The sequence below is a fragment of the Dendronephthya gigantea genome, unplaced genomic scaffold, assembly GCF_004324835.1.
Source record: "Dendronephthya gigantea isolate DGI-Jeju-01 unplaced genomic scaffold, DenGig_1.0 000099F, whole genome shotgun sequence".
Classification (NCBI taxonomy): Eukaryota; Metazoa; Cnidaria; class Anthozoa; order Malacalcyonacea; family Nephtheidae; genus Dendronephthya; species Dendronephthya gigantea.
Genome location: NW_021163109.1, coordinates 754,191 through 768,511, shown reverse-complemented (window position 1 = coordinate 768,511; position 14,321 = coordinate 754,191). Strand labels below are relative to the sequence as shown.

The 14,321-nt window shown below is 34.7% G+C and overlaps 1 protein-coding gene across 1 annotated transcript; it reads left to right on the top strand.

Moving 5' to 3' along the window:
• Positions 1–454: 454 nt before the first annotated feature.
• LOC114534392 (lactadherin-like) lies at positions 455–3,793 on the top strand (the record flags this gene model as incomplete). The annotated part of the gene is made up of 4 exons (XM_028555830.1): positions 455–491; positions 1,837–2,162; positions 3,399–3,574; positions 3,748–3,793. Coding segments are annotated over 3 exons (510 nt in total), but the record flags the coding sequence as incomplete, so codon positions are not given.
• Positions 3,794–14,321: the final 10,528 nt, after the last annotated feature.

Genomic DNA, 14,321 nt, shown 5'->3' with positions numbered 1-14,321 from the left:
ATATTTAGGCTGGCAAGTGACAGCAGGAACAGTAAGTTCATCCTTATAAATACTATTAAATATACAATAATGTACTTGTATTAATTATTCTGAAATGAATTTTATTGTTGGAAAAAATTAAACTACAAAGTCTACTCATATATACTAAATTTGCATATAAACTTTAAGCATTTTTAAGGATTTTTAAAATATACACTCCTCATGTCTGGTCGCCAAATTGGATATTGTGGCCACGTACGACTTAGAGGACTGGTAATGAGGTGCTCTGACATATCTGAAATAGCCTTCACCCATCTTTGAAGCCGAATTTAAGGCGGCTATTAAGGGTCTGGAGCTAAAAACACCATATAAAAAGCGCCGCTTTCGGCACAGTAACAACTAATTTAATATCGAAAATATTTTATAAAATTTCCTTGTAAAAATTAGCTTGTATTTATTCTTAATTTGTTTTTAATTTCAGAAATACAATTTAAGTTGCCTAGATCCAAAAGGTAAGTATACTGGTGAAATATATCATAAAGATAACTTAGGTGAAAATTGGGAGAAAAAAATCAGATTTTTTTACCAGAATTAATAGTCAATGAATTTTAAGTACGTCAGATGATGTGGACAAGTTTTCTTGGGATCACATTTTCCTCTCGTATATATGAGCTAAATATATCATAGATTGTATTTAACTACATTCAGTTGTGAAATCGTGTGTATAGGCGAGAACGTTTATCGCACTGTTTTATTGGAGGTCTAGGGTAGGGATGAAGGCGAAATGTGTTTCGAGAGAATACGAGATATTTTTCGAGAAAAAGACAGAAATGTTATAACTATGTCTTGGAATTATGTGTAAGTATCCACCGGCCAGCGAAAATGAGATTTACTGAGTGATGTTGAAACTCATCCGCAGTGGTGCACGAACGTGATGCATGTCTCACATCCGCGACCGGCTCAGTTTGCAGTGCTTGTATTTGTTGGGAGCAAAATATAAGATTTTATGGCGTAAATTTTACTAACTGAGCCGCACGAGCCTATTGGATCTTAGTAGAGAAACGAAAGTCCACCCGACGAGTTGGACTCGTTAAGAAACTTGCAGTTTGGACTGCAATATTAGGGAGCTTTAGCAGCCACCACGAGTACGTCTATGAGTACGAAATTCGTCATTCTCGAGCGTGCTTTGCTGACGCCATCAGCTAAAACTCGTAGTCGTTGGACGTAGTCGTTCCAAAAAACTCGTACTCGAAAGCCCGGCGACAACGAGTTTTGGCTGATGGCGTATGCAAACAACGCGCGAGAATGACAAATCTCGTACTCGTAGTCATAGAGATTATAAATAACACTAGAGGGAGTATCGAGGAGAAATTGGAGAGCGCATTAATCGCAGGGGCAAATCCTTGCAAATAACGGATGTTCACTCATTCACAATGTCGGAGGCCAAAATATGTCGTTTTAAACGAGATTTTTTTCCATTTCTAAGTTTTTTTCCCTAAAATACCATCTCAGGATGTCTAAGGTAGTATAAAACCAGTTCAAAAATAACTGTTTTTCCTCAACAATTTGCAAAGCGACCTAAAAAACAACCGCTATATGGTTGCTAAGGTGAGGCATTGATCAAGCCAATACGCGCTGTCTTTTTTGACTGATGTTTTCGATACCAATATGCCTCCTCTAGTGTTATTAATGATCTCTATGTTCGTAGTCGTACTCGTAGTCGCTGCTACGACCCCCCGTTAGGAAGTTTAAATAGCATATCAAAGAATATCAAAAAGTATAAAAGTATAAAGGTATGAGTGCGAGGTCAAAAATTTAAATTCACTAAGGATTGCAACGATTTCTTGATTGACACAGCGTGCAATATGGCTCTCGGGATGGAAAATGGTAATATTAATGATAGTCAAATCACGGCCTCGAGTGAACATAAAAGTAAAAGTCTTTGGGCGGTTTTTGGAAGATTGAATTTTACACCAGGAAATGGAAAAGAAGGGGAGGCATGGTCATCAAAAAACAACGATCTGAATCAGTGGCTTCAGGTTGATTTCCAAAGATCTACTTTGGTCACAGGAATCAGTACCCAAGGACGCATCAATCACAATCAGTTTGTTAAGAATTACAAAGTTTCTTTCAGCCAAAATGGGTATAATTTTGAGGATTACATACGAAAAGGAGCAGTCAAGGTATTTTCCAATATTTCTCTTTTGCAAATAATTTATGTTGACTCATTGACATTAAAATAACGAGGAATTTTTGCAAAGAGTTGCGGCGAACAAGAAACAATGCGTTCTTCAACAGAAGAAAGAAATTATAAGCAGCCATGTTACATTTCCAGTTGCATGAATAATTCAATAAAAAACAATGTAGTGATGAAGTGCAATCTGTTGGATACCAGCTACCTATAATTCTCTATTAATTTTCATCATTGCATGAAAATAACCTAGGCGAAAACCTTTAATACAAGCTCTATATAAGACCTAAAGCTCCATTTAAACTACACTCAATTTATTGGCACGGCAAACATAAATTTAGTACCCGTACCCAATTTTATTAGTGTTCAGGCACTAGTACAAAGGCCGAGCACAGATAAAGTTAATACGGACACCCATTTTAGACGTGCTATGCCAAGTAATTGAGTGCAGCGTAAACGGGCTTTGAAGCTGTTTAAGCCGTGTTTACACTCTATTTATTGGCACGGCACTGCTAAAATAATTACCCATGCAAATTTCATCAGCGCTCGGTTTTTGTATAGGTACCTTAAACTCTTAAACTGGGCACGGGCACCAATCTTAGCTGGGTCACTCGGTCGTGCCCATAAATTGGCTGTACTGTATACGGGTCTATAATTTTGATAATCAATGTTATGTGAACATGGATGTTTGGGTTTGTACTTTTAAAATTATATGAGAAAATCCTGTCAGTAATAATTTATTTCCGTCAATTAGATGCGACTGCACAGTCTACTCATGTTATAAAAACATCAGGAGTTTTTTCTATTCCAAGATTGATGAAATCCGAGAAATGCCATGACTTTGCTAGGTTAACCCCTCCGCCCAAGAACTAACGTTTAATACCAGCTGGATGGGTAATTTTGGCACGTGATGGCGTGAGCGTGCAACTTCTGGCCGCAGCAAATGCAAGCAGTTGCAAATGCCCAATCTCTTCCCACGGCCAAAGCTCTAGGACAATCGAAACATTCCGCCAGAAATCCTACAACATTCCAGCGGCATGAACGACCAATCAGAATCATTTTGATTTTGAGTATCCAAGAGCCTTCGTTCTTCGCAAGAGGGAATCGCAGTTTCGGGGAATGAGATTGGGCAAATGCTCAATTATTCCATTTTCCATTTTGATAATAATTATAATTTGATGTAAAGATAGATATTACAGCAGCCTCAAGTATTTTTTAATGTCTTCAGGTATTTAAAGGCAATACGGACAGGAATTCTATCGTCCATAACACAGTGATTCCTCGTATTTCTGCTCGGTTTATTCGCATTCATCCAACGGCTTGGAATAAACATATCTCGATGAGAGTTGAATTTTATGGATGTTCTGCTACATAAATATTGGAAAAAGGAAACCCCTTTGTACGGTAATGTGCTTGTCTGTTCTCTTGTGTTTTTCATGATAATATTTAAACGACATTTTTTCAATATACATGTCTGCAGCTGTTTAGGCAATGTTTGCTTAAGGGTACAATTGAGAAGAATAAAACGTGATCCCTATTACGATACCTGTTAACAATCGAGTTTTTTCATTTCATAGAACAATGCATACCGCATTCTTCAGGATCATATATAGGTAAATAAGTGAGGTAAATAAGTAAGGTAAATAAGTAAGTTACTAAATAAGTGAGGTAAACAAGTAAGGTAAATAAGTAAGGTCAATAAGTAGAGTAGATAAGTAAGGTCAATAAGTAAGGTAAATATATAAGGTAAATAAATAATGTAAATAAGAAAGTAAATAAGTAAGTTACTAAATGAGTAAGGTAAAAAAGTGAGGTCAATAAGTAAGGTAAATAAGTAAGATAAATAAGTAAGATAAATAAGTAAGATAAATAAGTAAGATAAATAAGTAAGGTAAATAAGTAAGATAAATAAGTAAGGTAAATAAGTAAGGTAAATAATTAAGGTTAATAAGTAATGTAAATAAGTAATGTAAATAAGTAAGATAAATAAGTAAAGTAAATAAGTAAGGTAAATGAGTAAGGTAATTAGATAAAAAATGTTTTGCAGCAATTAAATATTTCAAATATTCACAACTTTTTCGTTTTCATTTAAATTCCTTTTTTATTTTTATTCCGAAATGTAATCCCAACAATACTTCTTAGTTCGTTTGTGGGATAGAAAATTCTTTAAAATACCGCATTTGGTATGTCAGTGGTGACGTATAGATAAGCGGGCAACCTCGTTTTTAAATTTGTCACAATATGCCCGCTGCTGCCCAGAATATAATGTAATTAACAAGATTCAAAACGCCCTTCTTGCAGACACTTCTTCTTTCAGTTTGTTCAAAATAGGAAGCTGTTGTATCCTATTCGCCGTAACTGTCACACCCTGGCTACAAGGCTGCGATCACAGTTTGAATTATAAATTCAAAATCCTAAGTATTAAATAATTTGTAACAAATTATACCATGAAACAACTAAGTGTTAGCCTAATCATAACCTTAATTAATAGTAACATGGTTATTATATATATATATATATATATATATATATATATATATTTATATATATATATATATATATATTATTATATATATATTTATATATATATATTATATATATATATTATATATATTATATATATATATATATATATATATATATATATATATAATATGTCATCCCAAACACACCAAAACCAACATCCCTTACAGCCTGACTCGTCGCATATGTTGTATTAAGGCGATTCTCCATTACCGTTCGCTTCACCCGCGCGGGCGAAGCAGCTTTTGAAATTCTGTCCATATAACCGTGACAGGTCTGAAAAACAAAGCGCGCTTCGCCCGCGCGGGCAAAGCGGACCGCGGACGTAATGGAGAATCGCCTTTAGGGACCTTAAGATTCTACGACGCGGTGATTCGAGACGCCCGTCCGGAACACGAAGGCACTGGGGAGAGCAACATTCTGTACGCGGTGGCGTCGCGTTTAAATATCCTTAAGATTTACTGTACTTCCCGATAACGCGAACTTGAAATGTGGTCGTTCAAGAAAGCTAGAAATGATGTTATTTTGGCCTATGAATCTTCTTACATTGATAACTTCGAGTTTGTCGTTTACACGATATCGTTTGCCGTGGGAAAAATTCGGAACTGCCTTTTAAAGACTATGATAGTTTCTCTCTGGAAGAGACAGATGCGGTTGAATGCAAGGTGAATTTCAGGTTTGAAAAAAACGAAATTCCAGTTCTGGCTCGTGCTATGGACATGCCCAAGAAATTCACTTGCGCTCAAGGAACAATTTGTGGAGGAATTGAAGGACTGTGTATTCTTCTTCGACGGTTTTGCTACCCTTGCAGATATAGCGACTTAATACCACTCTTTGGGCGACCAGTCCCGGAGCTTAGCATGATATCCAATGAAGTGGTCGACTTCGTTTATAGAAGGCACGGGGAGAAGATAACGAGGTGGAATCATCAATTACTGAACCCTCATTGTCTTCAACAATATGCTGATGCAGTGCACCAAAAGGGAGCGGCATTAGACAACTGCTTCGACTTTGTTAATGGCACGGTAAAAGCAATCTGTCGTCCTGGGGAGATGCAGGCATTAGTTTACAATGGGCATAAGAGGGTCCATGCTTTAAAATACCAGTCGCTTGCCCTACCAAATGGTCTCATTGCAAACTTGTTTGGACCTGTAGGTATGTAAACATTTTGACTAACAAATTTCAAACGTTTTGTTAGCTGGTGATATGATGGCATATCTCCACATTTTTTTCTCAATACCATGTGTAACAGCCAAAAGTCTGCAATATAGTTTACAACACAGTTTGAGATTATAGACTTAAATGCTTTTTTTAAACATCTATCATCAAATCTGTAGAGGGGAGAAGGCATGATGCTGCTATGCTTATGGATTCTGGACTTTTGCAAGACTTAGAGCAGTATGCACAGGTAAATGGTTTGAACTTGAGCCACCTACTGTTGAGGAGTACTTTTCTTAATGATGCATGACACTGTATATATATTCAGAGAATTATTTCAACAAAACAATGGAAATCATTGAAATACATAGTGGTAAAACTACAGGATTATTTTATTAACATACTATTCAAAACTCAATCAAAGAACATGATATTGGTTTGAGATTTTGACATAAAATATTATGATACTGTAAATATTTAACATTTGAATATAACATTTTTGAGTAATGCATGTAAAATATCATTTAAATGTAATATAACATATATTTGTAAATTGTTTAAATATAATTATTATGTATTGGTAAAATAACATTTCAATGTAATTAATGTAATTGTCATTAAGATCAAATTGTAAGATAAATTGTGCTTGTATAATATTTTTTACAAAACTCAACATTAGTTTTTTCACAAAACTGACTAATTTATCACAACAACATGTCTTTGTTAGCAGGTCTAATTCTCTTTATCAATAAACTTTGACAAAAGAGCTATTAATGCCTGCCCCTGTTGTTGCTGTTGCTGCATTAAAACCATTTGGCTTGCTGGTACCTGATTATTTTGCTGTCGTTGCATTTCCAAAATAGAATTCAACATGTCATTCTGTTGCTGCATGAATTTTTCTGTTTTTTCTTTTTCCATTTCCAGACGCTCCCTTTCTAATTTGTTGCTCTCTTCTTTCAGTTCCCTTTCTTTTTCTGCCAAAAATGCCAAGGCTGTATCAGCACCCTTTCTGATTTTGCATTTGGGAGCATGTTGATCTTTTCCAGCAGCATTCCTCACCTGGGTCTCAGATAAAGTTTCCATGGCTCTTTTTCGTATTTCTTGTGCAGCCATTTGATCTTCTTCTAATCGTCTTTTTTCCTTTTCTCCCATTTCTTTAGCCAGGGTTTCAGATGCATGCTCTCTTTCACAAATCTCTTCCAGCAATGTGTCCAATTCTGTTAATTCAGGTGAAATACCACTAGCTCGTCTTTCCTCATTTTCCTTTTTTCGAAACTGTTTCATTAGTTTTTTCAATCTGTCTCTAACAGAGCGTTGCTCTACCTTGAATTTAGGATATTCTATTTTTTCCAAATTTTTAGCAATAGACTCTCAAACCAGCGCTCTTTCTGCTGACCTTTTTTTGGTTTCAAAGAGCTTGGAAGCAACAACCTCTTTGCAAAATTCCACATCATGCTGAGTAGTCCATTTCATTATAAAACAAACTCTGCAATGTTAAATGAATAAAAGAAAAAATGCGATGTGTGGTATTTAGAGAGAAAATTGAAATATGCATTGAGTAAAAATTTAAAATCGAGTTTGAAAAGCAAAGGAGTGTACTTTACAGTAATAAATTACAGACAATTAAAAAACAACCACACGCGTTACATATTTATAAATTTTGTAATATTAATAAACTAAAAAACTGGCAGCACTTACTCGGACTTGAAACCTTCCTTTCCTTCTAACGGCACAGTACTTTTTGCCATTTTTCCTTTACTTTTTTAGACAATCTACGACGACGAGAAAACTCCAAAACGGCGTCGTCGTAGATAAACTTCCCTGAGCAAAAACGCACACGCATGCTCAGTTTGTGCAAATTTACTTCCGGTGGCGTCGCGAATCACCTCGTCGTAGAATCTTAAGGTCCCTATTAATTGTGCCAGACCCACAAATAAAAAAAAAACGATTCCCGAACTCGAAAAATTCCAATTACAAAAAAATACCCTAAAAACCTCATCACAAAGAGAATAGAGAAAGTAACTTCTCTACCATCTACTCTCTATATATTGGAGTTCAATCTGTTTTTCACACGACCAAATCATGGCGACACCTGAAAAGAGTTAGCCTCCCATTCTTCCTAATTTTCGATGGTGATGTCGTTGAACTTTTCCCTCAGCATACATATTTCGTAGTTTAAGAATATTAAGAATAATTTTCCTCTTACTCATTTATGCACATCATTTTTTTGGTTTTTAAGAAGAAATTTCACTGGTTAACTCATTATCATAAATTATTTAAATTTATTCGTTCCACGTATTTGGACCCTCTACAATTACTTAATTTTAAATAGAATAATTAAAAAATGAAGAATTTATAACTCTAACTTCCAATCATTGCGCAGTATTTTGGTCACATGTATCCATCTGTAATTCTCCATAATTCTCCATATCAACTGGCTCGTATTCCGTAATTTAACAAGTACTTTCAAAACGTCGACATCAAATTGGCCCACAATGGGTCTCATCCACATGTACACATCATTTGTACCGGGGCATTTTATGGCACCAAGTCACCAAGTATCATAATAAATTCTTCCCTTGAATGCAAAGCTCTGTGATTGTTGTACGATTTATAATTTATTAGGTTGGCGTCGTACGGTAGTAGCATGCATACTTTTCATAGAATGTCCACAGAACGTTGCAATAAATTTGCACCAATAATTGAGATGAAGAGAGAAGTAAGAATATTGCAAAAGTTTTCTGTTGCCATAGTGTTTGTCAACAGGGCTGAAACAGAACACATGCACGGTTTAAAATTAGTAAAAAATAATCGGAAAGAATTATAGAAATAAAAATATTCAACAAATTTACGGTGCCCAAGAAAACATCGACCTTTGGAATATGAAACTTTGTTCTAAGATTTTAATCTAGCTCCAATGCATGAATGTTGTTTAAGAAGAACTATTTGTTTTAGGCAATTAATGGCTACATGCACTTAGGGGGGGAGGGGGGGGGGTTGTTAAGAAAGGTTGAACACCCTAATTTGCCAGTGATAAAGATGGAGAAATTTGGGACGAGAGAAAACTCTATGTGTTGACATATGTATATTTATAAGAGTATATTAGAACAACGTGACCGAAAAACGTTCGAGAAGCGTAGACAATATGTCGTCTTTGTTTTGAACACATGTTTGTATATATTAAGTGAAATAAACCATTAAAGTTAACACTATGATATCATCACAGAAACAGGAATAAGGCATAAATCAAGTGCGAGGTTCATTTATCTCGAATTTTCCATACGTGTCCGATCTATAATTAACAACCTGAAAATTTCCTGGTTGCAATTGTGTATTGCACTTTGTTAAATTCGTTGTTATTTGGGCTCGCTAATCAAGAGAAAAGTTAAATTCAAACATTCTACCTAATTTGGAGGCCGTTATGTTCGCCATTATTGTATTTACAATATTACTAAAAATCTAAAATGGTGAAAGTGGCGTGGGAATCATTGGAGCACCGGGGGCAATAACCCACACTATAGCCTTTGCTTACGGGGGCGAGCGAGGGCAATTCCATATCATTTCAATTTTCTGCTAAACGGGATTATAAAGCTAATTTATTGGAAAAATGTATAATATGGGTTTTGATAAAGTATGTTCTACACGATTTATAATTTATGAAAGACCGAAACCTGTGAAGATGTTTAAAATCCGTCCAACGGATGGTCCGTTTCTAGTATAAATTGGGTCATTGTTGCAAGTGGATGAACAAAATTAATGAAAAAAATCGATGATTTTGAATAAATAATAGCTTGTTAAAGTAATGTGATGTTTTCAATTAAGTCGCTTAGTAATAAGAACTCAAACACGCAATTGTTAAGGTTTCCGGGTGCTAATAGCTTCCCCGTAGCGTTTACTATAAGAATCGAGGAGTTCTTTAGGCTGTGAAAATCAACTTTTTGTACAGGAAGAGTAAACACGCGCATTTGGATATTATTGGATAAGGTATTGATTAAGAAAGACTGTTTTTACGTTGATTGTATCCAAAGACAATAACCGGTACGTATACAAGTAAACATTCAGAAATGAAACCTTACATTCATGGTTTCGTCGAGTTTCGATGCAACAGTTTCCTAGTAGAAGGATAACTGATTCTGAAATCATCCCATCAAGCTTGAACGATAGTTTGGGGGGGAGTAATTATTGATATATGCACGGCCTGAATCTCACGCTGCATTTTCGCTATGAGTCGAACCATTGAAATGCTAAAATATTTTGTATGAAGAATGGACGAGTTGCGCTTTAGACTCGAAGTAATAAGACGAAGTAGTAATAGAAAGAGTGTACTTGGGCTAGTGCAAATGCAAAGCTGTGAAATTTGTTAAAATACGGAAAATATAGCCATACAAAGTTGGTATATTTTGTATACTTTTGTATTACGTGTGGTAATGTGTAACTAAATTAGTTTAAAACTCCTGTCGTAATACAAAAGTATACAAAAACCAGACACAGTACTAAAATGCGGTGCCCGCAATGCTTGTCTAGAAATAAAACGTCCGCTCATTTCTAACGACATCACCAACTTAAATTCTCCTGTCGGCCGCAGCCTGGTCAAAATTGCGCCGTTTTAAAATCTTCAGAAATAAAATATTTAGGCTAAAAATACTATCTAAGAATACTATCAAAATGAAAAGAAACGTGAGACGAATAAACTGGCGTAGAGCCGGAAACTAGAAAAGCAACGATACAGAAGTCAAGGATTAAGCGTACTGCATTTTTAATTTGTTTAATAATTTTGAGCGATTTGTCATAAAGTTCGCTTATTGAAACTATACTTTAAAACCTTCGAAATAGAATATATTTGGCTGAAAGTACTATAAAATAAATCGCAATGTAAGACCGATCCACTTATTTAAGGACGAAAATTAAAAGAGAAAACCAACGATATGAAAGATATCAAATACCAAACTTACTATTACTAGTAAAGTATAGCATAGTAATTTTGAGCGATTTGTCAACAATTCAATTTCGTTTGTATTTCAAACGTCATAAATCGCTGCGAATACTCTTGTTTAGTAATATATTTAAGACCTGTACGTATAATTTCTTACGCTGAATCGAATGGTGGTATTTTTGTCCTTCTTGGGTGCATAAAAGCAGAGATACACGCAATTATCAGAGTTTGAGATTGAAATTGAAAAAAGAACGTTCCTTTAAAAAAGGAATTTGCCAAACGTACAAGAAGATTAATAGTAATAATTAGGAAAAAATTCCAAGCATTTTACTTGGCGATTAAGGAAACGTTTTGATGCGAACAAACAAACTCACAGGCAGAATATAATGCGGTGCCAAACTTGGCGCGGGCACCGCAATCGTCAACTTTGCATCGCTATATTTTCCGAAATTTACAACAATTCGCAGCCAAACTTGGCATTTCTACTAATTTTAGTAAGCTTCTCTTTCAGAAAAGTTCCTCTTTATCACTGAGATAAGAAATTAGTCTGTATAAAGCGCAAATCATCCATTATTAATCAATAACATGTAAATTTCGCCACACTTCAAGATAACGGAAGGCTTATAATTTTATGTAGAATGACAACGCGTAAGATAATTATAGCCACTGGGCACGACTTTTGGTAATAGTAGCTATACTCATCTGTAGGAAATAAATTTGTTTGAGGACTGACTATATTTATAGCAAACGGCTGTTCTATAATGAATCGAAAATTCATCGTAAAATATTTATAAACATGCATGCATATTAGTGTATTTTCTGTTTGATCGTGTGCACAGAGCGTCAAAACAAGAAACAATACGAAAAGAACTTCAAAGCGCTCGTGGGAACATAACACGGAAATTAATTTTAGTCATAAGAAATTTTAAAGATGATGTAAAGTCCGTTCTACGCATATATTCCGCGCAGAAACATATTCCATTAGCGGGGGAACAACTTTTGGAACGTTAATGATATGCGATATTAGCGCGTTGTCTCACAAACGGACAGTTCGGGAGCACAATTATTTATTTTTATTTTATGTCGCAAGGCGAAGGGGCTCGAATTGCGAGTGACGAAGATAAGGCTGCTAGATAAAAGCAATATTATGCTGAAAGGAATCATTATGCTTCAAGAATTCATTTGATGAATGAGGACCCGAGATGGCGAGGCTATTTGTTTTTGCTACAGACGCTACTTTCTCGTTTGTTCTACAATTACAAAAATATAAAGTTTTAAGTAACGGTTTATTTACAATCTCCGCTTTATATATCTTCTTCAAAATATAATATTTTCTTCAAAATATAAATAAAATAAGCATATTCATTACAGACGGTCAAGCGAGAACGGAGAAGAAAATACGAAAATTAAAACGACACATAAGTCAAGTAAAGATTATAATTATAACAAACGTAAACAAACATTGTTATGCGCAGAATATATGCACAAAAGGGACCTTAAATCATCTTTAAAAGCATTAAAACCAGGGGCGTGGCGAACCTGAAAACTTTATCTTATGCAGTTTAGTTAAATTACTTTATGAATTGATTGTTTTCATGCAGTTATATCAAAAACTCCAAAATATTAGCATAGCCACAGCGCTATTAAATCATCGGGCTGGCTACGATAACTACATTCTCTAACTACATTATCTAACTACATTATATAACTACATTATCTATCTACATTATTTAAATACATTTTCTAACTACATTATCTAACTACATTATCTAACTACATGATCTAACTACATGATCTAACTACATGATCTAACTACATTATCTAACTACATTATCTAACTACATTATCTAACTACATTATCTAACTACATTATCTACTACATTATCTAACAACATTATCTAACTACCTACATTATCTAACTACATTATCTAACAACGTTATTTAACTAAATAAATAAAATCAGTATTTTAGATAGATTACTTAGATACCTTTAGGCCGAATAACATAATGTCGTCACAATTATTGATTACATCACAATTTCTGTATTATCTTCAGTCTGATATTTTTCTTATATTGATAATATTTTTATTTTAAGGGAAATTAACTAAAACAGCAATGAGGCTCATTGGTCATACATTAAGATTCTTTACTGTTCTAATAACACTCTTAATTGCTTTGGAGAACACAATCGCCAGGGTTAACTTTTGTTACGATTCAAGTTTTGAAGGTAAGAGTGACCAATGCATTGCCAACATTTTATGATTATAAAGCGAACGCCTTTAAGGAAGAACGTGTTGATTTTTTGTCATCACATCGGCATATCACATTCACCTTATTGCCATGCCGTCATTTTTCCGGCCAGTTATGATGACATGATAAAGGTGCTATAACTTTCTGGCCATGCAATAGACACGCTGAACTGGTCAAACAACATCATGGTGACTGTTGTGAGGCTGATCAGGACAACTCTATAATCCTTATTACCGTGACTTTTCATTATCGTCTGCAACATTTTGTGATATCGATAACGAAGAATTTATTTCAGAAACAAAGAACAATAGCGTAGCCAGCCCGACAATTTAGTGATGCTATGTTAATATTTTGGTGTTCATTGACAGAGAAAACAATGAATTTCTAAAGAAATGAATAATGATAATAACATAAAATTTGCATAGCATGACTAAATCGTCAGGCTGGCTAAGCCACTGACAACTCCTCGAATATATTTTTCTACAAACTTCAGGTTTCAGACTAAACACAGCAATTCACTCAATTGCATTCGTCTATGATTGGGTTGACTGTGCTGGGGAGTGCCTCAAAGAACCGTGTTGCAGATCTATCAACTTTAAGAAGGAATTCATCTCAGAAAATTCAGGAAATTACAATTGCGAAATGTTGCATGATGTCATCACCGATGCATCCAATAACTTATTGGAACCAAATTCATCCTACGATTACGTATTTTTTCATAACTCAAGAAAGGTAAAATATTCTTATGCATTAGTTATTGTTTCAGTAAACACTAAGTGGACTGAAACAATAAATCGAGCGCCATCTTTGAAGCGGAACTCAAGGTTCTCGAGACAGTAAAAACTAGTTTAAATATCGAAAATATTTTGCGAAATTTCCTTGCAAAAATTTGCTTGTATTTAAATTTTAATTTGCTTTTAATTTCAGAAATTCAATTTAAGTTGCTTATATCCAAAAGGTAAGTACTGGTGAAATATATCATAAAGATAACTTTGGTGAGAATAGGGAGAAAAAAAATCAGATTTTTTTGGCCAGAATTAGTAGTCAATAAATTTTAAATACGTCAAATCATCTGGACAAGTTTTCTGCGGATAAAATTTTCCTCTTGTATGAGCTTAATATACCGTAGTTTGTATTTAAACTACATTCAGCCCTGAAATCGTGTGTAGGCGAGAACGTTTATCGCACTGTTTCATTGGAGACCTATGGTAGGGATGAAGGCGAAATGAGTTTGGAGAAAATACGGGATATTTTTCGAGAAAAAAGACCAGAAATTATTTTTATAAA